The sequence below is a fragment of the Nothobranchius furzeri genome, chromosome 2 (genome assembly GCF_043380555.1).
Source record: "Nothobranchius furzeri strain GRZ-AD chromosome 2, NfurGRZ-RIMD1, whole genome shotgun sequence".
Classification (NCBI taxonomy): Eukaryota; Metazoa; Chordata; class Actinopteri; order Cyprinodontiformes; family Nothobranchiidae; genus Nothobranchius; species Nothobranchius furzeri.
In genome coordinates, this window is record NC_091742.1 from 96,814,037 (window position 1) to 96,839,602 (window position 25,566).

At 43.3% G+C, this 25,566-nt stretch overlaps 2 protein-coding genes across 3 annotated transcripts in view; one reads left to right on the forward strand and one right to left on the reverse strand.

Moving 5' to 3' along the window:
* Window positions 1-25,566, forward strand: part of LOC107373102 (zinc finger protein 665) — a 199,017-nt gene that overhangs the window by 150,534 nt on the left and 22,917 nt on the right. The window lies entirely within an intron of this gene.
* On the reverse strand, window positions 83-25,376 carry LOC107396960 (zinc finger protein 585A-like). The gene is made up of 4 exons (XM_070548426.1): window positions 25,004-25,376; window positions 24,745-24,907; window positions 24,547-24,613; window positions 83-3,813 (listed from the first exon to the last, which is right to left on the reverse strand). The coding sequence occupies exons 3-4, from the start codon at window positions 24,554-24,556 to the stop codon at window positions 1,187-1,189; spliced, it is 2,637 nt and encodes an 878-aa protein (XP_070404527.1). The 5' UTR covers window positions 24,557-24,613; window positions 24,745-24,907; window positions 25,004-25,376; the 3' UTR covers window positions 83-1,186.

Consider the following 25,566-nt stretch of genomic DNA (forward strand, 5'->3'; position numbering starts at 1 on the left):
TACTAAGCAAGCATAAAGCGACAGTGGAGAGGAAAACTCCCTTTAAACAGGAAGAAACCTCCAGAGAATCCTGGCTCAGTATAAGCAGCCAACCTTTCTATTTTAAACACAGTCTTGTAGTTCGGCAAGAGGTGTACACAGTTATGATCTGAAGATCCCAGAGGTGGAAGAGAGAAAGATTTATAAGCATTCTCTATAGACCCGTAGCACATGTCCAGAGTTCTGTCCTTCCTGGTAGAACAGGTCACGTACTGCTACAAGTTTTTAAGCATCTTACCTAAATTCACATGATTAAAATCCCCCAGAATGAAATTAGGTGCATCTGGGGAAATTGACTGCCATCTCTGTACAACGTCAAAGATAGTGCTGGAGGCTAACTACGCATTTGCTTTCGGGTTAATATACACCATAGTAAAAAAAGAGTTGCGGGAACTCCCGCGGCAGGTAGAAGGGGCACATTGAGACTGACAGCAGTTCTACATCTGGGTTGCAGATTATTTCACGTATCTTGATTGATTTGCAGTATTGTTTTGTTTACGTATAAACATACCCCTCCGCCTTGATGTTTCCCCATCAACTCAGCCTGTTGATCCAAGCGAAGCGGAGCTCCGAAGCCATCAATCGCCAGGTCCGAATCCTGTTCTTTATGTGTAAGCCATGTTTCAGAGAAAGCCAAAATGCAGCACTTTCCAAAGTCCTTCTGATATCGGACACATGCTTGTAATTCATCCGTTTCATTCCTCAATGATTGAACATTTCCCATAATGATTGAGGGTAAAGGAATGTGATTTAATCCTCACTTCCTCATGCGGACTCACACACCACCGCGTTTTCCACGTTTCCTTCTCCTCCCAAAAACATCATGGCTTGATCTTCCATTATCCGCGGACTCTAACCAATGCAGCACCAGATCCGATTCAACTGTCTTGCCTGTCGGTCTCAACTGTAGCAGCGTCTCCCTGGAGTAGAGTTGCCTCCCCGCCATGACAGCTCCATTCCCTCCAGCGGCAAACAGCCACGCAATCAAAAGTCCCAGCGCAATCAACTTACATAAATCCATCTTATTACTGTCAGAAGGATTCTAGGTTAGCTGGGGCACAAAATAATGTATTAAAACTATTATAAAGCACCAAAACACACAAACACACTCAAACAGGATGCCAATATCTCACACAGCTGGTCGCAGCTAGTCATTATGTCTTGTGTGAACTGTAATGTGACAGTTTATATCTGTCTTGTCTCTAAATCTTTGACCACAGGTCTCACAGGCAAAAGGTTTTTCTCTTGTGTGGACTTTCATGTGCCTGTTTAAAGCAGTCTTATAGCCAAATCTTTTACCACAGGTCTCACAGGAAAAAGGTTTTTCTCCTGTGTGGACTCTCAAGTGATAGTTTAAAGCTGTCTTAAAACCAAATCTTTTACCACAGGTCTCGCAGGCAAAAGGTTTTTCTCCTGTGTGGACTTTCATGTGAACAACTAAGGCTTGTTTATAGGCAAATCGTTGACCACAGGTCTCACAGGGTAAAGGTTTTTCTCCTGTGTGGACTCTTCTGTGAATGTTTGAAGCTGATTTATAGCCAAATCTTTTTCCACAGGTCTCACAGGCAAAAGGTTTTTCTTTTGTGTGGACTTTCATGTGATAGTTTAAAATTGCCTTTTGGCTGAATCTTTGACCACAGGTCTCACAAGCAAAAGGTTTTTCTCTTGTGTGGACTCTCACATGATAGACTAAAGCTGTCTTTTGGCTAAATCTTTTACCACAGGACTCACAGGCAAAAGGTTTTTCTCCTGTGTGGACTTTCATGTGAACGTCTAACGCTTGTTTTAAAGCAAACCTTTGACCACAGGTCTCACAGGCAAAAGATTTTTCTCCTGTGTGGACTCTCATGTGAATGCTTAAATTTCCCTTTCGGCTAAATCTTCGACCACAGGTCTCACAGGCAAAAGGTTTTTCTCCTGTGTGGACTCTAATGTGAATATTTAAAGCTGATTTATAGCCAAATCTTTTACCACAGGTCTCACAGACAAAAGGTTTTTCTCCTGTGTGGACTTTCATGTGTCTGTTTAAAGCCGCCTTTTCGCAAAATCTTTTACCACAGGTCTCACAGGCAAAAGGTTTTTCTCCTGTGTGGACTTTCATGTGAACGTCTAAGGCTTGTTTTAAGGCAAATCTTCGACCACAGGTCTCACAGACAAAAGGTTTTTCTCCTGTGTGGACTCTCATGTGCCTGTTTAAAGCTGCCTTTTTGCAAAATCTTTTACCACAGGTCTCACAGACAAAAGGTTTTTCTCCTGTGTGGACTGTCATGTGAACGTCTAAGGCTTGTTTTAAGGCAAATCTTCCACCACAAGTCTCACAGACAAAAGGTTTTTCTCCTGTGTGGACTCTTATGTGCCTGTTTAAAGCTGCCTTTTTGCGAAATCTTTTACCACAGGTCTCACAGACAAAAGGTTTTTCTCCTGTGTGGACTTTCATGTGAGCGTCTAAGGCTTGTTTTAAGGCAAATCTTCGACCACAAGTCTCACAGACAAAAGGTTTTTCTCCTGTGTGGACTTTCATGTGAACGTCTAAGGCTTGTTTTAAGGCAAATCTTCGACCACAGGTCTCACAGGCAAAAGGTTTTTCTCCTGTGTGGACTCTAATGTGAATATTTAAAGCTGATTTATGGCCAAATCTTTTACCACAGGTCTCACAGACAAAAGGTTTTTCTCCTGTGTGGATTTTCATGTGCCTGTTTAAAGCCGCCTTTTCGCAAAATCTTTTACCACAGGTCTCACAGGCAAAAGGTTTTTCTCCTGTGTGGACTTTTATGTGAACGTCTAAGGCTTGTTTTACGGCAAATCTTCGACCACAGGTCTCACAGACAAAAGGTTTTTCTCCTGTGTGGACTTTCATGTGCCTGTTTAAAGCTGCCTTTTTGCGAAATCTTTTACCACAGGTCTCACAGACAAAAGATTTTTCTCCTGTGTGGACTTTCATGTGAACGTCTAAGGCTTGTTTTAAGGCAAATCTTCGACCACAGGTCTCACAGACAAAAGGTTTTTCTCCTGTGTGGACTCTTATGTGCCTGTTTAAATTATACATTGCACTAAATCTTTTTCCACATACATCACAACTAAATGATTTTAGTTCTTTCTGGACTTTCTTGCATGAGTCTACATGTTGCTTCACTCCAACACATTTCTTTTTGACCAAACAGCTTGAAGACCTTATTGCTGAATGACCTGACACTCTCACATGTTTCTGGAGAGACCTCTTGTGGACAAATTGTTTACCACACTCAGGGCAGCTAAAGGACTTGTTGACAGTCCTAATATGTATATCAGAAGACTTGCTTTCATTCCAGTCACTGTCTTCTTCTCCAGTTTCAGACCCACAGTCTGACAGCTCAGAGTCTAGTTTCACATCATCACCCTCTTCATCATCTCCACTCATTTCAGTTTCTGAAGAATAAGATGTCTGTTCATGAGGGTTCAGATCTTGGTTCCTGCTAGTTTCTGCTCTTCCACCAGTTTCTGCTGTCATCTGGTGAGCTGAGCTGCTGGTTGGAACTTCTTTGTCTTCTACTTGCTGCTGATGAAGCTGTGAGAACAGAGGTTTCTCTTCATCATCCTCACTCTTTATAGAAGCCAATGTGAATGGAAACCTGGCAGCATCAGTTTTCTCCTCCAAATGGAGTTGCTCTCCCTCCAGACTGGTCCAGTTTTGTTCTTGTTCCTCCTTCATGTGGAGGTGTTCTGGGTCTTTCTGGTCCACACCTGCACTCTGTTCCTCAGGAGCTTCTTCTTTAACCAGCACCAGCTGTTGAACATCTGTAGGAAACAGAAACATGATGTGAATTACCGATTGATGGAACTTCACATTCACGCTTACTGTATTATTGCTTCAAGTTGGTGAGATAAAAACTGACTCAGAAAACAGGAAATTATTTTTCAAATCAAATGACTTCTCAGTGGCCCAGTGGTAGAGAGTCTGCTGTAGGACATCGAGGTTCAAGTCCCGGTCGGGTCATATCAAAGACTTTAAAATGGGACCCAATGCCTCCCTGCTTGACACACAGCGGGTTAAAGCACCAAATAGTTCCCGAGTGCAGCAACAGCTCTGGAGATGGGTCAAATGCGGAGACGTAATTTCACCAGTGTGTGAAGATGACAATAAAAATAATAATAGTAAAAAAAATTTGTGGGCGCCTTTCTCAGACCCAAGGACACCTTACAACAATAAATGAAAGAACATTAAAAACATAAATGGCAAATATAAATATGTACTAACATTTACTCTAAGATCGCATACTAAAGGGAATATGCTAGCTTGAATAGGTGGGTTTTGATGTGTGCTTTAAATAGCGCAAAGGAGTCAATATTTCTAATGGGAGGAGGAAGTGAGTTCCAGAGTCGTCAGGCAGAGCGACTGAAAGCTCTGCTTCCCCATGGTGGTCAGGCGATCTCAGGGTTGCATCAGATGGAGCGCCGATGAGGATCTAAGAGACCTGGATGTTTTAGCAATAGCTATTAAATCAGACAGATAAGGCAGGGCCATGTTATGCATAGATTTAATTGGGAGTGTCAGAATCTTGTAAATCAGGGGTGTCAAACTCAAACTCACAAGGGGCCGAAATGAAACTCTGGGACGGAGTCGAGGGCCAAACTTAATATTTTTTGAAAAAGTGACGGCAAATTTGCACATTTTCTTTATCAACATATATGCAATTTTGAACCTTTAAATTTGGAAACAAACTTATTTCTGCATTAACACTGAATGTGGAATAACCAAATGACACACGAGCAAGTCAGTTTTAAATAAAAAGCATCAGTGGTATTCATTACTTGTGGTATATTCAGCATTTTTCAAATCTTTTAAATCTTTTAAATCTTTAAATCTTTTCTCACGGGCCAACAACAAAATAAAAATATCATTTTATCTTAAATGAAAATGCAACATTTCACCTGTTAACTTTCATGTTTTGGAGCAGAAAAAGAGCATAAAACCAACATATTTAAAGCTCAGTTTGCTCCACTGGTTTACTGTGATGCTCACCTGTTCCAGCCAGATACCTGCATCATGGGGTTGATCTGAGCTGAGGAGGAGACTCCTGTTGTTTTGTTCATCTTCATCATAATAAAGACAACATTAGATGACAACAGGTGCTCACATAGGTTTGTGCTGATGAACATGTCTGAGCAGCTTGACCACGTTGTTGTGTGTCGGGGAGGGAACACAACCACAGAGTCGTGCTGGTTAGAGCGTGTCGCTGCTCGCTGGAGTTATATCAGCTCTGTCTGGACGTTAGTTGGAAAACTTTCTCTTTCAGTTGTGAACACATTACTGAGCGGCTAGAATCTCCGTTTCTGGGCTTCAACGTCAGAAAATAGCTGAGTGAACTCGGCGCTGAGTGAGAGGAGTGTAGTTTGTCCGAGACAGCGGAGCTGCAGACAACAGCAGCAGGCGCTGGAAAAAACACAAAGGAGGGGGCGCGTCGGCTCCGCGCTGACGCCGCAAAGCATCATGGGAGTTGAAGTATTTGCGGTAAAATCGGCCAGCGGGCCAGTTTTAATATATTTTTGATATTTATCTCGCGGGCCACATAAAAATGCTCCGCGGGCCGCGTCTGGCCCGCGGGCCTTGAGTCTGACATGTGTTGTAAATGATCTTGGATTCAAAAGGCAACCAATGTAACTGTTTTAGAACAGGAGTGATGTGATTTCTTGAGGGGTATACCAGTAAGGTTGATTGCTGCAGAGGTCTGGAGGAGTTGGAGTTTATCAAGGGCTTTCGTCAGAAGACCGAAGAGAAAGGAGTTACAGTAGTCAATATGAGAGGTACTGAGACTTTTGATGAGGACTGCAGCAGCATGGGGTGTGAGAAAAGGATGGAGTCTGTTGATATTGCGTAGACGGAAATAAGCGGCCTGAGTAACATGGTTCATGTGAGACTGGAATGAAAGTGTGCCATCAAGTATGATACCCAGACTTTTTACCTGCAGAGATGGATGAACTGTGGTGGTATCAATGTTGATTGGGGAAATTGTTTAAAACAGAAGCGGTGCCAGTCAGAAGAAGTTTAACTTTATTGCTGTTTAGTTTGATTACATTACTTGAGAGCCAAGATGTAATCTCCGATAGCCAGTCAGAGAGGGAGGGTGGTAGAAGAGGTGACTTTGGTTTGGAGGAGATGCAGAGCTTGGTATTGTCAGCGTAACCGTGAAAGTTGATATTGTATTTGCAGAATATATGACCATGAGGATGTAGATAAATGACGAATAGAAGGGGACCTAGAACCAAACCTTGTGGAACTCCTGCAGTGACCGGAAATGGATCCGAGGAGTGGGGCCAAAATTGAACATGTCATAATGGCTGGTTCCAAGTTAGCTTTAAAAAGGGTGGATTCGGTACTGTTGTTGTTGTTGATTGCTTGTTAAGGGGAATCCATGCCCTAATGTCATGGATTGTTTGCGTTCAAAGAAAAAGGATAAACAGTCAGAGCTCTGCAACATCCTGGACTCTTGTTTTTTCTTCTGTTGACAAACTGCTGGTAACAACCTGAGTGAGTGACAAGGCAGAGGCTCTGTCTGGGCAAAAACCTTACATAGACGTAAAAGCTAACCCATAGAGTCAAAGGCCAGGTTATAGAAATAGGTCATTGAGCTCAATTTTAAAACTCCTACTGATGGGGAAAGCCGAATGCTTAAAGGAAGTGCATTCCATAGACTTGGACCTGCCAACGAGAATGTCCTGTCCCCTCCTGTCCTCAGCAGAGTTCTGGGAAAAGAGCTGTAACTGGTTCACAGAACGGAGTGCATGACCAGGAACATGTGGCTGCAACACCTCTGACAAGTAGGCAGGGGCCAACCCATTTATTGCCTTGAACACTGTGAAAAGAAGTTTAAAGCAAATTCTAAAGTTAACAGGCAGCCAGTGTAACACCGGGATCACACTGTGTGATTTTTGGCTATCATTGCCAAATCCCTCGTCCTGAGCAGAATCGTGACAAAAACACGGTTAACATCAGGGGGATTTGCATATATGTGCACCATGCTGTGAACGTACAGTGTTAATCCAAAATACGTGGAGACCAGTCTGGCGCTCTCATATAACCCTCTTCCTTCGTCTTTATCCAAAAAAATTAAGGAATTAAGAATCCTCAGAGTCCACTTGCGTTTTAACTGTTTACTCAAAATTGAACAGGTACAAAAAACAAAACGATACAAAAGACTTTTCCATAAGCTGCTAATGAAACAAAATAGTAAGGAGGAGAATTAACGGGCAGAGGGAGGTCAAAAGACTGTCTGGCTCCACTTCCCGTCTTGTCTGTCTGAGAAAAGTCTCCATCCACTTTTTTCTTATTTCCACAATCTAATAAACACTCTCCCTACTGGCTCATTCAATGAAAGCATGCAAAACAAATAAACCATTTTCCTTCATATCTTGTACTTAATTCAAATTTCTAACTTAAATACTACTTCCATTTAACAGTTAACCCTCCCACTGTCCTAATGGGTGTGACCCCTCGAGGAAAGTTGACCATTGAGCAGGGTTGATGGTTTATCCCTTGGGTCCATGTGACAAGGGTGAGGAGTGAGCACCACCTCACCCCTGCCACGTGGACCTCAAGGGATAAACCATCAACCCTGCTCAATGGTCTACTTTCCTCGAGGGGTCACCCATAAAGACAGTGGGAGGGTTAAGCAACTTTAAACCAATAAAGAGTAGCGAACCACTAAGCAACTATAATCATTATTTATATTCACCTCAGTTCAGGCTCCTACACTACCGGCATCTAATTGTTATCAACTTTGAAACAATTATCCACACACTTAACTGAAGGTGACTGAACTGCGCACAGAAAATGACTGTCCATTTCAAAATGTCCATAATGAAGAAGTGATCAGGATCTTCATTCATCTTCACATTCTTGAAGACACAGCTTTGTCACAGGACAACAAAACTCATTGGTCTTGGTTTTCACTTTAACTTGACAAACAAACCCCTTGCTGTCAGGAAATGTCTCTGTAACAAGTCCAAGAGACCAAGAGGTTCTGGGTGAGGTGTTATCAACAATAAGCACCAAATTGCCTTCACGCAGGTTTCTCCCAGATGAGGCCCATCGCTGTCGTTCCTGGAGCTGCACAAGGTATTCTTTACACCAACGTTTCCAGAAGATGGGCCAGCTGTTTATGATCGCTTCAGCTTCACACAATAAAGTGTGGAGTCCGTCATCATCCATAATCTGCTCTTAACAGTAGTATTCAGAACCTTCCTCACTGAGCGGATCAAACGCTCCCAGCTTCCTCCAAAATGAGAACCTGCTGGCGGATTGAAGTAGCACTGGATGCCCTTTTCCTGCAGCGTCTTCGTAATCTTGTCTGTGTTCCATTCACACATAGCCTTCTTCAACTTTGAACATGCGGATCAATAGTTTGTTCCCTTGTCAGAATACATCCCTTTAACTTGACCCCTTCTGGCTATTAGGGGCTGCATGACTTAATTTTTCTTAAAGTCGACAGTCAAGTAGTAAAAATCGAGTCGACTTTGACTAGTCATTGATGACATCATACAACTGAAGCGGCGCGGGGGGTGGGGGTGGGTCGTCAGTAGGTTCGCTGGAGTTTTTGACAATTAAAATTGCGCCCACATTTTCAAAGTTAAACACATCACACAACGGTAGTTTCTGCTTCAGCCTTCTCCCCCCTCCCCCTGCGCAGCAGCCGCAAACTCACTGATGCACCTGCAGCCTCTCAGAGTTCCTGCTGCTCTAAACATTAAAATTATTATTTATTTTTCTGTTTCTCACTTCTGATTACCTTCAATGGTGTCATTTTGTTGCAACCAGCAGGTACAAAAACTAACTTGTTTTTATTTGACTAATTTTCTGTCCTGACTGTTTATTATAATAAAAACAAGATAATTATCTTCCTGCATCTCCGCTCAAACCTAAAGAAAAACTGCTACATGGGTTTATATATATTCACCTTGTCGCGTGCACGTCCCATTTATCGGTTCCGTTAAAACCCAGTTACGTTAGAACTTATGAGACTGTGCATCTATCAGGGTTCGGTGGGGATGTGGATGAGTATTATTGTACTAGACCCTGGTTATGGACTTCCTAAGTTAGAATCATATCTTCTATTTTAAAGGTGAAATGATATGCAAGACTTGTCCCTTTGTAGTAGCCCACTAGTCGAGTGAACTAGACCAAATTCTTGCTTTGCAAAGTTTGGTCTAGGCACGCTCCATTGGAACCTCAGCAGCTCCTACCAGGACTCTGGCTAGCCAATCACAGCTCTCTAGAGGGGTTTCAAACACATAAAGAGCTGTGATTGGTCCATAATGGTGGGCCAATCATAGTGCTCTATCTGCTTAGTGAACAAATCACAGAGCTTTATCCGCTTTGTGGGCCAATCAGGACACTCTACATGCCTGGTGGGTGGGATGATGCAACAGAGTGAAACAAGAGTATGTCACATTCATTGTCCAGTAGCATGCGGAGATCATTTGAAAGACAACGGTAGAACCCGCCCCACAACCGAGAGCCGTCAATGGAGCGTGGCCAGACTAAATAATACATTTATTTAGTCTGGCTTGCCAGGCTAGTAGCCCACTTCTTTTTAATCAATCCCGTTATCTTTGGTTTAGGTACTAGGGACGAAGCCTGGCGGGAGGCCGGCCCGGCTGGCAATTATTTGGGTTATTTGGATTAACTGCGCCCCTGTCAGCTTATGTGGGTGGTTGGTAACTATAAAATGATTCTTGTTTGTTCATCAGGCTAACATAGATTTATCAATTTATCTAATTAATCCAACCTTCCAGCGCTGATAGAGACTTTTTCACACTTGCGAATCAGAGCCAAAATTAACCTCTAATGTTCTGGTTTTATCATCCTTAAGACATCTCGTTACTCGCGGGTGAGGGAGGAGGCAAGCTCCTTTTATCTTAAGGTTACTTTATATTAATTTGTCACAAACCGTAAAGTAAATCCTGATAATTCAGGAACCTATAATTAATGTGCTTACCTCTGTGCAATTAATGGTCAGGGCTCCAACTCTTAAGCTTTAGAGAAAACCTGAAAGAATCAGGAATATGGATCTTTTTCCAAAAAGTTTATTACAAGATCAAAAAATACAAACATGAGTAAATATAAAACTAACTGCTTCCCCCAAGGAGAAATTAGTTCTAATGATTAATTAAGAAATAAGGAGTTGATTTACACCAACTCTGTCTTCGAGCTACAGCTCCTTCTGTCTCAGTCGACTGCCCCAAAACGTGTCCCAGCTCCGATCAGAGCTGCTGCTGTTATATCATTCCTGGGTCAGCTTTAGACAAGGTAAAAGTCACATATATCATTATCTCATGACAGTAAGGTCATGGGGTCATTTACCAGATACACACTTTTTAGCTCAACACAAAACATCTGGTGTCATTATCACTTCATGCAGCACTCTACATGAGGGCACAGATCATAAATCATCATGTTTGTAGCAAATTGTAGGTCTCCTTCAGCATTCGTGAGAGGGCTTCTTGATCCAACGGGCTGTCTTCACTCTATTCCAGTCCTTCTTTTCCCACCAGAGGTGGATCCAGGGGTGGAGCCAGACTGCCTCCTGACCTTTTGCCCAGTTCTGTCCCCGGCAGCAAGTTCTGAACTCTTGTCCCTGTGACCCTTCTGTGACCCTTGTTTCTGACCACTGTTTTTGACCTGCTGGAACTTGCTACAACCTCATGAGTTACCTTTAAACTGAAGTTCTAAAAGATCTACCGACCGCAAAAACAGCGGAGTGCTCGCCGGCCGCATCAGTAAGGTGCGTCACCGGAGGACAAAACAGGTGATGCACCCCGCTCCACAGCAGCGAAAAGCATCAAGCACAAATAAAAAACTGAAAACGTAAAAGGAAATGAGCCGACATGAACGATCGCGTGTTAAATTTGTTTTTGAGGTGGCGACACCTAATTTGATAATGTTACTGTGGCCGTGCTCAGGACGCAGATGTCTGGAGAGCGTCAACAATCAGAGCTTTGCATGCGCAAGCTGGTTAAGGTTAGGATGGGGAAGGTTAAATTGCAAGAGGGAAAAGGTCACAATTTGGTTAAATGTCAGTTTTACTGCGGGTGTCAGTACCGACGCTCTGGCACAGCGCATTGGCTCCCAACCAAGCCCCAACAATGCGGGTGAAATATTGAAGCAAACGCTGAAATGAAATAAATTGCAGTTCCACCCTCATCCGCTGGGGGCTGGTGTCAGAAGCAAGCAAATCCTCATTGGTATTTTTAACATGGGAGTCAATTTCACAGCAGAAATAAACATGTTTACAGCCTTGTACCAAAACATGTTTTTGGTTTAAATGATCTAGTTTACACTCATGACAACTCTGAGGGGGGTGAATTTTTTTCTCACTCTTCTGTTTAAGTGTATTAAAAGCCTAAAATTCTGTATAATTAATGAGCATCCGACCACGTGACCGCAGAGCCAGCTCCGTGGAAAGGCCTCAGTAGAGCCTCGGCCTCGCCTGAAAACTGTTCCGTCATTTTCAGTCTCTCAACTTAGACCATTATTTGTAGCGTTTGTGTATTCTTTTTTGGATATATTTTGTGCAATTGTTGGACAAAATGACTTGCTGTGGTATTAATTGCACTAATAGAGCATCCAAGGAGTCTCCACTTCATTTATTTCGGTAAGTAAAATTATATTTATGTATTTTAGGTCACTGCCGTGCTGAGCTTAGATTTTAACATGTACTGTTTAACCATGAAATTTAAATGTAAAGGGTAAAACCCAGTGCATTTAACACAATGCTGCACTTTAGAAAATGGGTTGAAATATAACATGTTGGTAGAGCTGGGTTCCCACTATCGGCTTGTGGAGCTCTCGGGAGACCTCTGTTTTCCACCCGATTCTCCCCTCCCCGTAGTTCAGCGTACCTCTGTCTGATCGCAGCTTCTGTCTGCTGCGCGGGCTGCCGGCTTGTGGAGATCTGGGATGGAAACTTTTCCACCTGGTTCTCCCCAGCGGCAGCTCTGCACATCTCTGATCGCAGCGGCGCTTGCCTGCTGTGTGGCTGCCGGCTTGTGGAGGTCTCTGAGACCTCTGTTCCACCCGGTTTTACCCAGCGGTCAGCCCGGCGTATCTCGGGACTCAGAAGCTCTGGTGTTGTGCACAGTTAACTCCGGTTGTAGCTAGGTTGCTACCTCCGTTAGCTTAGCTCCCACCTCCGCGTTAGCTTTGGGTTAGCTTGTAGCTAGTTCGACCGGGTGTCCTCAGTTGATCCCAGCCTTACAGCCCCACCCTCAGCTCCACCTCTCTTCCCTTTTGTGGAATTGTCTGGGCTTGACTGAACCCGTGACACGGTCAAAATGGCGGTGGTGGCCACCTCCCATTTAGCCTCAAAAACGTGTTATTGGATCCTATGGAAACCCATTGTCCAATATTTATATGTCGATGCTTCCGACACGCAGGGGCTCATCACCTGCTGTCTTTTCCGAGGACTGCATCTTGTCGGTCATTATCATGTGACAGCGACTAGTCGATGACAGGCATAAAAAGTCACTACAGAGCAGTGAAGACGACAAGTGCATACAACCCCTACTGACTATAAAAGTTCTTTTAGCATTAAGGCATGCATCTACGGCTGCAGCTATAGAATATTTTTGTAATCGAGTACTCTATCGAATCTTTTTTTCGATTAATCGAGTACTCTAATAAATGACCCTTTTGTGTTTGTAAACCATTATATCAAATAGCATGCTATAACTATGAAAGACCTCTTAAAATGAGCAAGCAATTGCCAGTTATTCTTCAAGTTTTATTCAAAATTAGTTTGCAAAACTTCAGCACTTCAACTTTACTTCACAGGAAACAAATGCCTGTGCAAAAAATAAGTAAACAACCTGAGCCGATTTTCCCCTCGTGCGAGAATCTGCTAGCCTGCATGCCAGACAAAAACTAGGAGGATAACTGTTGAAGTAGCGCTGCAAGCAGCTGCGGCCCAAACAGAACCAGAACCGCTCACGGCGCATGCGCAAACAGCTTGCCGGCTGTTTCCCTTTTAACACACGTTCGTTTTAATTTCTACACTTTTTTTCTCACACAATAACAAGGATTGTCGAGAAAGCATGTTTGCTGTGGTTATGTCAAATTATACTGATCACAAAACATTTATTTACTTTCTTTCGTTTTCCTCCGCCACTCATAAATACCAGTGTCCTCCTGCAGCAATCCCGAGGGACAACGGACATCAATAACAACACAATAAAAGTCTGACGTGTTGTAAAAACTGCTATTTTTAGCACATTTTAAGTCCGACATGTTGCTACCAGACGTACGGTGTGAGCTGAAACTAAGTGCTACAAACGAAAAAGTCGCAGTGTCCGCAGAATATATAGAAATACAGGCTAAAATGTATTATCTTGTAGAGGCTCCAAGTCCGCTTGCAGAAGTGACATTTACAGGTGCTGCAGCATGGAGGTTGTGGTGTTGTGGTAGGCTAAATCCATTTTACAGTATTTACACTGGACTACGTTTTCCACCTTACGACATGAACAATGGTCCCGCACCTTTGGCATTTTGTGTCTTTTTCGCACTCCACCAGGGTCCACGTTGTCTGCCATGGCTTAAGAGAAAGTTAAGTTACATTCGCTACTCGCGTGTGCATTCAGCCCAGTGGGCATGTGCGTCACTTATTTCAGTCCGGGTGAAACATGACCCCAGGCGATTGCAAAGCCATGAATTAATTAAACATGAATTAAACGAATCCTCGAGGCAGAGAATTTGACTCGAGGATTTTTTGTCCTCGAATTATTCGAGGTATTCGAGGAATTGTTTCAGCCCTACATGCATCCATATCCAACGATGGAGCAACTTCAAGATGTACTGCACGAACAGCAAGACACACAAAAATAACTCCATAATGCTTTGCTTGTCCTCTTCCCCGTTATACCAGAAACGGGCCGAAGTAATCAACTCTGACTCTTGTAAATGGTAGATCGTCTACTTTGACCCGACATTTTGGAAGGTCTGACATGAGTTGGTTGCCAGGTGCTCCATGTAATCTTTTGCATGCGATACGCTTGGATAAGAACTTCCTGATGACTCCATTTACTCCAAGTATCCAAAATCTCTGACGTAGTTCTGCCAACATATGATTTCTTCCTGCATGACTCATAATTTTATAAATGTTCTCGAGAATCAGTTTTGTGACATGTTTAGGCAGAAAGGCTTGTTGTTTGGTATCGTGTGGCAAAGCCACTTTACTTAGGCTTCCTCCAACACGAATAACCCATCCTGCAAAATGAGATTGAGCGTGTACAGCGTACTAAGCCTGTTCACCCTGTGCCCTTGCTTTAGCATAGCAAAGTCTTCCTGGAAGTCTTGCCTTTGACAGTACTTCACGATTTCCATTTCTGCCTTTTTTAAGTCTTTGCAGATAAAGGACTTCTAAAGGAAGTCGGCTTAAGGCATCCTCTTGTCTGTCTTTTCTCTTCCTTTGAATCTTGGACCACTGCTACATGCATTGAACAGGTTTTTGTAACTTCCGGATCATTGAAGTTTAGGCCATTGATCTTGAGGATTGAGTAAAACTCTGGCCCTGTCAGCCAGCTCTCGCCTCACAGAAAAACCTCAACACGTTGTCCCCTTGAGACATGATCTGGCGGGTTCAAATTGGTATTGATGTATCTCCACTGCAATGTTTGTGTGTCCTCCAGAATCTTCGTAACTCTGTTAGTGACGAACATCTTGAATCTTGCACTTTCACTGTTCAAGAACTTAAGCACAGCTGTGCTATCGGTCCAAAAAACAGTCGTTAAGCTCCAACTGGAATTCTTTCTTTAAGAGTTTGTCCATTTTAACAGGCACAGTGGTGGTGGTTAACTCCATTTGTGGGATAGTTGGAGGTTTAACTGGCGCAATCCTTGCTTTTTCCATCATCAGGGTGCAGCCAACTCCTCTATCGTCACACATGAGCAAATAGCTTGCTGTTCCGTAGGCATCTTCACTCGCGTAAGCAAAGTGATGCAGCTGCGCAGACTGGCAAACTAAACTGCTTTGTTTTGAGACATCTGGATACTCCAAAGTCTCCAAGAAGCTGTAAACTTTCAACCCATTGCTTAAAGTCTCTGATGATGTTGTCTGGGAAATTGTCGTCCCATCCGTATTTTCCCAGACACAAATCTCACAGCATCCTTACGGCGTGTAGCTCCACCTGAGTGATGAACCCCAACGGGTCAAAAATAGAAGTAACCGGAGACAACAGACCTCTTCTAGTGTGTGGCTTGTTTTTTATGCTGATTTTGAATCTAAACTGGTCCGTTTCTGCACACCATTGGTCTTTATTCAGATCCAGATCGTAAAATCCTGGAGCTCTTTCCTCTTCAGGGATAATACTCAGCAACCTTTTGCTGTTGCTAGCCCTTTTAGTCAGCCAAAATCCTCCTTTCGCCAACATGCGTCTCAAATCATTGCAAAGTGAGATTGCGGTGTCTTCATCAGCTGTTGATTTAAGTGAGTCATCCACGTAAAAATTCTTCTTGACCGTCCTAGCGGCTTCATGACCAAACTCTTCTTGAAAATCTGTTTCACACTTCTGGAGAGAAAATGTTGCAACACTCTATGAAGAAGTTGCTCCGAAGATACGCACCAACATCTTATGTTCAACCAGATCTTGTTCATAATTCCCATCAGGCCACTAGAGAAATCGCAAAAAATCTGTATCATCCTTGCCGACTTTAACCTGCTAGAACATGGATTTGATGTCAGCCAAAACAGCTACGTCCTCTTGTCTAAAACACATTAACACACATACAAGGGAGCTTGTTACGTCCGGTCCTCGCAGAAGCTGTTGGTTTAACGATGTTCCTCCAAAACTTGCAGCGCAGTCAAAAACAACACACAACTTTTGCTTCACTGGATACCTGACTCCATGGTGGGGCAGGTACCAAACTTGTCCTTCTCCATGCTTGCATTCTGCATCTTCAAGCTTCACAGCATGTCCCTTTTGAAGAAGATTGCCCATAAAGGCAACATACTCCTCATGAAACCTGTCGTCCTTATGAAACCTTTTCTGTAAATTGATTGCACGTTGCTCTGCAACCATTCGATTGTTTGGCAGGGACATGGCCTTGTTCCTCTTGGGAAGACAAACACTGTAATGACCATCAACAAGCTTTGAAGACTGAGACACCATCTCAACGAACCTTCAATTTTCTTTAGACATCTGTGTCTTCATTTTGTCCAGCTTCCGGAAAGTCTTGCCTAAACTGCAACTGCCAAAGTTCCTCTAACCTGGCAACTGAAATCCTATTAGCAGTCACTTCACTCTGCTTGTTTCTGTCCCCCGAAGCATTACAACTTCCAAGCGGTCCATTGATTGTCCATCCTAGTCTGGTTCTGATGCTGTATGGTCCATCTCCGACACTGTGGATTACCTGCAGTGGTTCCATTGCCTTGGGAACATTAGCTCCAATAAGCAAACCTACCTCAGCCTTGATTGTAGGAAGCTTCACATCCTTCAAATGTGGCCAGATATCTACATCTTCCTGCCGGGGAATACTTTCTTGGGTCACTGGAATACTCTCATGAGAAAATACTTCTGGAAGCTGAATATACTGATCACCATCCAGGGCTAATTTCCAGTCTGTTTACAGCAGAAGTATTCATTAGTGATTCTTTTCCCATCGTGCGCAGTAAAATGTGGGTGTACGCTCCTTTACAAAAACCACACGGCTTGTTCTTTGCATCTAAATGGGTCGTCACCCCCCTTGGATTTTCCTGTTCATGAATGTCCATGTGCCCTCCAACATCAGCTTTAGGATGATAATTATTCGTAGAGAATACTCTTAGGTTGTGCTGCTGTGGGACGTGGTCTTTTAAACCTCTGTTTTGCAGGCTCTTTCACACCTGTCATCTCTTTAATATCTCCATACAGCGGACGAAGCATGTACTTAACCTGCTTATTGACAAAGTTAACCAAGTCTTTGAACTTTACACTTTTTCGTGTGTTCTCCTGTAGATCACAAGCCTTCTTTCTCCATGCCTCCCTAAGCTTGTGTAATGTCCAGAAAGGGTCAGTTTTCACCTGTGTATTTGACCAACATCATCTGCAAGAACAAGCCCACTAGGGTGGATTTTCTCTTCTGTCTCCTAAAGGCTGGAGTTTCTACAGTGCTTGGCACAAAAGATAACATATTGTCAACAAGCTGTTCTTCAAGGCCTCAAGCTTTCTCCTTTTCGCTTCTACAGGATTCCTGCCTCTGAATAAAAAGTGAACATTCACAGCTCATATGAGATAATTATTCAGATGTTATATGAATTACCAAATGTTATATGAATGTTTGAATAATCTGTGCTAAATCTATGAAGTTGAAATGAATATTGTCTTGCAATGATCCATTTACATCTTTTAATCAGTGTGCTGACGTGACAAGCTCATCAGCCATTCTCTCATCCACATGACCATATGACAAGGTTAAAGTTAAAGGCTTACGTCTCGGCCCGGCCGCTCCGGTCATCACAGGATTGTCGGCTAGCAGTGCCTACACCACGCTCAGGACAATCCAGACTCTTCTCATGCATCGTTCCACAAATGTGGAATGACCTTCCAAGCACTACCAGAACTGCGGCTTCCTTTTCTATTTTCAAGAGACTCCTGAAGACCGTGCTCTTCAGAGAGCATCTTCTAGACTAACACCTTGCCTGCACCCATCCCCCCTCTCTACTGTCCACTCCTTGTTCCCTCCTCTCCATGACTGATGTCAATGATTGTTGTTGTTATTGTTATTGTTAGCCTCAAGGGCAAAATGCCGATTATCACTTGTAAGTCGCTTTGGACAAAAGCGTCTGCTAAATACAGAAACATAAAGTCACACAGAGTTTAATCCACAAATCAGAACTTTTCGTTTCTGAGGAAGGAGTGGTTTCTGAGGTTTGTTTAGTAAACCTCCCTAACACGGCACATTCTGACTTGCTGGAATATGACAAGGAATTATTAAAACAGAAATCACTTCCCGGAGTGATTCAGTTTGAGCAGACCTTCAGAGTGGCCAATCCGGAGTAAACTCTTTGAACCATCAAAGCTTTTGACATGCAGTCAAAACCTGCACCTGCCGCTGATACAGCACGGCTCCTTCAGAGCACAGCTATTTGAGATGCAAAACAAGTCTGTTGTGACCTGGAGAAATCTCTGGACTGACCTGGTCGCATTGCGGTTAATCTACGAACTTTGATGCCTTGGGGTCACCCAACTCCCCGACATCTCAGATCCAAAAGAGGGTCTCCATCAGGGTACGTATAAACAACAAGATGGCGTCTTGATTAGGGATGGGTACCTTTGACATTTGAATCGATCCGGTACTAATTCCCGGTACCTACGAGTCGATACCGGTACTTAACGGTACCAATTTTCGATACTTTTGAGAGTTTATTATTTTAATTCTCTTTTATAATTAAATATATATTTTTTCAATATATAACCATATTTGATAAATATCACGATAAATAACATACAAGTTTGTATTTTAACATCGTCCTTGTAGTTTTATAAGCTGATAATTAAACTGAAGCAAACATCTTTACTGTGAACTAAATTTACTGTGTATCTTCATTCCTTTTGCCGTCCTTTTTCATTTGATTTTTCCTACTGGGAAGTTAGAATTTACGAGGAGAAAGCGAACGCACCATTAGCTGATAACAACGGTGGCAATGGAAGCTAACATATCAAGCTAACGTTATCTTTAACAGTTTATTTAGCTGCTGGAGCAGATTAAAACGATGCCTCAAACTTAGATCGTTGTCACTGGTTTTACCTTCACCCAATCACCCGTCGCATTTAGTAAAGTAAAGCCAAACTTTAGAGCGCGTTCATGTTCTTCTAGTCGGAAATTCGGAGTTCCGAGGAGAAAGCGAACGCACCATTAGCGAAATGGAAGCTAACAAATCAAGGTAACGTTATCTTAAACATTTTATTTACCTACTGGAGCAGATTAAGATGAGGATGTCTCACTTAGATCGTTGTCTGTCGCTAGTTTCATCGCCCAGTTACCCATCACATTTAGTGAAGTGGACCCAAGCTTTAGCGTGCGTTCTTTCTACCATGCTTGCTCTGTTTACAACGGGCTCGCAGGGACCGGCGACATAACGCTTTTGCGCATGCGCAACTGTCTTGGCAGTACCGAAACGAGGCACCGTTTGAAATGACGTGAATCGGTGTTCGGTCGGTACTATGGAATTCGGTCGGTACCTTAAAAAGTACCGAATTCGGTACTCATCCCTAGTCTTGATGCTGTTTTATTGATAACCAACTCTTAGCTTATAGCAAACGACAAAGTCTTTAATACCCAGAATTCACAATCTCTTCCGGATACAAAGGTTCTGATAATCTACCTCACATCACATTCCACCTCACACATCACCCTCCACCACACCCATTTACATTCCACTCACATCATCATCATAGCTTGTCATGTATTATAATTAGGACAGAAAGAATAAAATAAATTTTTTAACTATATCCTTGACTGTCTGAATTAATACGAAGTGTGTTACGGTCACTGAAAAAGCAAAGAATCCTAAATTCTTCTGATTAAACATTCAAAGATCAATCAAGTTGATATTCTATATTTATTTAGAATCATCACATCTTATTGGTCATAATTCAACATATTGTATTCACTACACTTGTACGGAAGCTTGCTAACCAACATCTTGATGTTAACTGTGTTATCCAAGTCTTCCGGGTAATCAATATCAGCCATAGCATTGGCACAACTTGTCAAAAATAGAACAAAGGATTGCAGCGCTAGGCCATCTTCTGGTTTAATTTAGGGCTGAAACGATTCCTCGAGTACCTCGAATAATTCGAGTACAAAAAATCCTCGTGTCAAATCCTCTGCCTCGAAGCTTCGTTTAATTCATGTTTAATTAATTGATGGCTTTGCAATCGCCCGTGGTCATGTTTCACCCGGGCTGAAATAAGTGACGCACATGCCCACTGGACTAAACGCACACGCGAGTAGCGAATGTAACTTAACTTTCTCTTAAGCCATGGCGGACAACGTGAACCCCGGTGGAGTGCGAAAAAGACACAAAATGTCAAAGGTGCGGGACCATTTTTCACGTCGTAAGGTGGAAAACGTAGTCCAGTATAAATACTGTAAAAGGGATTTAGCCTAGCACAACACCACATCCTCCGTGCTGCAGCACCTGTAAATGTCACTTCTGCAAGCGGACTCGGAGCCTCTACAAGATAATACATTTTAGCCTGTATTTCTATATATTCTGCGGACACTGTGCGACTTTTTTGTTTGTAGCACTCTGTTTCAGCTCACACCATACATCTGGTAGCAACACATCGGACTTAAAATGTGCTAAAAAATAGCAGTTTTTACACAATATGTCGGACTTTTTATTGTGTTGTTATTGACGTCTGTTGTCCCTCGGGGTTTCTGCAGGAGGACACGGGTATTTATGAGTGGCGGAGGAAAACGAAAGAAAGTAAATAAATGTTTTGTGATCAGTATAATTTGACAAAACCACAGCAAACATGCTTTCTCGACAATCCTTGTTAGTGTGTGAGAAAAAAAGTGTTGAAATTAAAACGGACGTGTGTTAAAAGGGAAACAGCCGGCGAGCTGTTTGCGCATGCGCCGTGAGCGGTTCTGGTTCTGTTTGGGCCGCAGCCGCTCGCAGCGCTACTTCAACAGTTATCCTCCTAGTTTTTGTCTGGCTTGCAGGCTAGCAGATTCTCGCACGAGGGGAAAATCGGCTCAGGTTGTATACTTATTTTTTGCACAGGCATTTGTTTACTGTGAAGTAAAGTTGAAGTGCTGAAGTTTTGAAAACTAATTTTGAATAAAACTTGAAGAATAACTGGCAATTGCTTGCTCATTTTAAGAGGTCTTTCATAATTATGACATGCTATTTGATATCATGGTTTACAAACACAAAAGGGTAATTTATTAGAGTACTCGATTAATTGAAAAAAAGATTCGATAGAGTACTCGATTACAAAAATATTCGATAGCTGCAGCCCTAGTTTAATTATCTGCCAGTTTAATATCTCCTTCATATAAGTCTCAGTAATCTTGAAGTCATCTCCAAAGAACTCCTTTAACATCTGCCTTGCATGAACATAACCTGCTGAGGGTTCCATGTGGAGGCAGCTTTTAGCCAACTCATGTGGTTGTCCACATGTGAACTGAAGCAAAAACTAAAGGTGATCTGAATCATTGTCAGTGCATCTCTCAATCCCATGTTCAATAGTGCTGATGACAGACTTGTATCCCAATGGGTCCCCTTTAAATATCGGGATTATGACGTCGGGAAGAAGTGATGCTTTATGAAGAAGAAGAAATAAAGATCATTTCTATAGCGCCTCTCAAGATAAAAATCACGAGGCGCTTCACAAAACCAAAAAATGTAAAAAATAATTTAGAAAATGATTTTTTTAATGAGCAAAAAAAAAATAGACAATTGTGATTAAAAAATGTAAAGAAAGAGAGAGAGTGAATAGGAAAGAGGGAAATCAGTGGATTCTGAGGAAGGTGGAATAGGTGGGGAGAGCAGAACAAAGAGAGAGAGGTGAAGAAGGTCATCCAAAAGCCAGCTTGAACAAGTGAGTCTTCAGCTGCTTTTTAAAGGAGACCACTGAGTCCACTGATCTCAGGCTCAGGGGGAGAGGTCCAGAGTCTGGGGGCCACTGCAGTAAATGATCTGTCACCTTTGACCTTTAGCCTGGTGCTGCACAACCAGTAGGCTTTGATCACTGGACCTCAGGGACCTGCTGGGGGTGTAGGGACTAAGAAGATCACCAATGTAAGATGGTGCTTGTCCATGTAAGGCCCTATAGACCAGAACCAGGATCTTGAAATGAACCCTGAAGTTGACTGGCAGCCAGTGAAGCTGGAGGAGAAGCGGGGTGATGTGGGTGTGTTTGGAGGACTTGGTCAGAAGCCGAGCACAGGCGTTCTGAACCACCTGTAGACGGTTCAGGGAGGTTCTGCTCAGACACGTGAAAAGAGAGTTACAGTAGTCTAAGCATGAGGAGATGAAGGTGTGGAGAACTGTCTCAAGTTCAGAGCGGGACAGAATGGGACTCAGCTTAGCAACGTAGAGTCTAAGCAGGTGTGTAACAGCTGCAGCTTAGACATCTCATGGGGCTTAAAGGAGATGTACAGCTGGATGTCATCTGCATAAAGATGGTAGGAGATTCCTTTGAAGGAGCTCTGGATTTGCTGAAGAGGAAGCAGATAGAGGAGGAAGAGCAGAGGCCCCAGCACAGAACCTTGTGGGACACCATGGGTAAGGGAGGTGGTGGAGGACCTAAACTTGGAGACGAACACAGAAAAGGAGCGCTCAGAGAGATAAGAGGAGAACCACTCCAGAGCAGATCCTGATAGGCCTACCCAGTCTCTCAGCCTCTCCAGTAGCAGGTGATGGTCAACAGTGTCAAAGGCTGCAGTCAGGTCCAGCAGAACCAGAACAGAACAGTCCCCTGCATCACTGTGAGTCAGAAGGTCATTAGAGACCCTAAGAAGAGCTGTTTCAGTAGAATGAGCTCCACGAAAACCTGACTGGAAGCTATCATCGATGTTATGTTCATCAAGAGCAGCTGTGAGTTGTTTAGCCACAACCTTTTCCAAGATCTTGGAGATGAACGGAAGTTTGGAGATGGGTCTGAAGCTGCTATGGAGCAAGGGGTTAAGACTCGGTTTTTTAAGAAGCGGGTGGATTACAGCGTTCTTAAAGTAAGCAGAGACCTGACCAGAAACCAGAGAAGCATTAATTATAGAGAGCACGCTGGGACCGATGGCCTGAAAAGCACTTTTATGATTCTTCACCAGAAACTCAGTGACAAGATGGACTGCAGAAACACCCAGATGAGAACTCAGGGTTTCCCCAGAAAATGAGTTAAGCCTGGTGCCTTCGGCCATCGGGGGTGGTGGTGGGGGGGAAAGAGCTCCTGGAGGGGCATGGGAGTGGTCCGTCCCGCAGCGCTCCTCCGTGAGAGCGGGGTGGTGTGGGGGGTGGGGGGGGTCGCGTGCCGTCCCGCAGCGCTCCTCTGTGAGAGTGGGGGTGGGGTGTGTGCACATGCTCTGCTGCTGTTTCTCACCAGTATCAGCTGATGGAGGGCTCTAGTTTTGCTGCGCCGTTCATGTCAGCGGACACGGTAGGGTCGGGGAGGGGGGCGGGGCATGACGCTTAGCCTGGTGGGTGGGCAAGCAAAGCATGGTGGCCCACCAGGCTTATAAAGCGCTGGGGGAAACCCTGGAACTCAAATCAGCTCAATCCACATGTGAAGAGTCAAAATGACTATTTGGTAGGGCTGCAACTAACGACTATTTTAATCGTCGATTAGTCACCGACTATTGAAACGATTAGTCGATTAATCGGATAATTATTACATTTTTCTTAAGTTTAGCATGAGATTGCTTTAATTATGTGAAAAATGATAATAAACACAAGAAAGATGGGTACTTCAATGGAAATGGTTATTTTATTGAACTTTGCTGCTGATAGGCCAATTCATACTAAAGTAAATAAAAATGCTGTCTAACACCAGTTAGGCTCAGTGCTCAGTCAGTACAGACATAAATGCATAAATAAAATTAAAATACTTTTGTCAGGCGCAGTCAGGCATAACATTAAATCTCTTTTTTTTTAAAGAAGTGGTAATGCCCCCCTCAGAGTCCTTCTCCACCCACGTATCAATTTTAAAAACTGCAACATTAGTAGGCGTTGCCTGGAGGACCGAGAGGGCCGAGCCGCGGCGGTGACGAAGACGATGCTAGCTCCCTTCACTCTGAGCAGTTATTAGAAGTGGAGGACGTTTCTCCCCCTCCTTACGAAATTCCTACTAGTGCAGTTGTTATTACGAATATTACTTATTACTTACATGTCACTTCTACTTGTTCATATCTTTCCTAATGTCATCAGTAAGATTACTATCTGGACAAGCATAAATTATATTCTTGTTATGTAGAACAGGAATTACAGAGAGGTGTAGCTAATTAAATATAAAATGGCTTGCCGTACTAGCTTGTTGTAGACAGATACAGGGGAAACGTAGAAGACCACAATATGAACCGTCACTGTTAAATCTGTTCAGTCATAATCTGACTCAGCTGGAGCTAATCTGTCTGTGTGACGATCTCAGAGATGATAATGTAGTGTTATGATTAGCACGTATTTATTAAAATCATCAACAAGATGCGATAGTCCCATATAAATATGAAATATCAATGTTTAATCAGATTCTAGTTACTTATTCAGAGACACCTGCAGGTGTCGGTGTTAAAGGACTTGTTCTTCTAAACATCAACCCTAACCATGTGATGATACTATAGCTGCCTTTGCTGCAGGAACAGAGCTGCTTGAAATGTTGTTTTTGTTGTTCAAATATTAAAATTGAAATGTGATCATTTAGATGCTGCTGTCCTTAGATGCTGTGTTTGTGTCAGGGGCTCACAGAACTGTCACACACACACACACACACACACACACACACACACACACACACACACACACACACACACACACACACACACACACACACACACCAGTACCTGCGTCCATGCTGATGGATGATCCTGAAGTGGTAGCAGGTTCTCTTTAGCCGTGTTTAGCTAACAGCTGCAATAGAAACAAAGCAGGAGAGCTGATTAAGATGCTGCTTCAGAACAACGCAGGAGATTAAAGATCCAACGCTTTGGTTCTGATCAGCTGAGGACAGATCCAGTCTGGAAAAGAGGACCTTTGCTCACCAGAGTTCACGGAGTAGAGCTAACCGCTTTTTCCTCCAGAGTCACATTCAGATTCGGGGCTTTTCCGTCGGAGAGTGTGAGCAGGATGGATGAGAGAGCGAGCAGCGATCCTGCATCATGACCAACTCAGATGAGCGAGTCTGATAGAGGGAACCTCTTCAATCTGATGAAAGCAGCAAAACGAGCGCGTTTCTCAGAGAGGCCAAAGGAACAGCAACAGATCCAGAGGGCAGGAAGTCTAGAGAAAAGCTTTTCTCACCCATCACCTGCTTTAGGAGCTCCGATCGTCACGAAGACCGCAGAATATCTTCTCTGCTTCTGGAAAGAACTCCACCAAGTTGTTGAGGAGGAGAAGAAAGTTTCCACAGCCTGGTGAGAAGATTTCTGCAGCAGCAGCAGTTAGTCGCTTTAGCTGATCAACTCTCCCAGAGACTGAAGTGAAGACGTTTTTACTGCAGAGCCTCAAATGTTCTCCTCACACACAACAAGCTAGCTCTGCTAGCAGCTTTCGGTTTCTGCTTTTTCCGGTGGTCCGTGGCCAGCGTAAAGGTGCACTACGCCACCTGCTGGACTGGACATACATGTATTCTGTTTTACAGACCTGTGTTCAGTATTTAATCAGCAGGTCAGATCATATATGTGGCAATACGAGTGAGCTATAGATATGGCGTGCTCCAAACACGCTGCAACCCTCCACCTTGTTCAGGGAGCAACCAACAGCTGTCAACAACGCCACCTTGGGAATTTCACCTAAGGAAATATCAGAAAGCACATAGGTTCATTCCACTAAATGAGGCATGAGACGTGGTTCCAAACGTTACA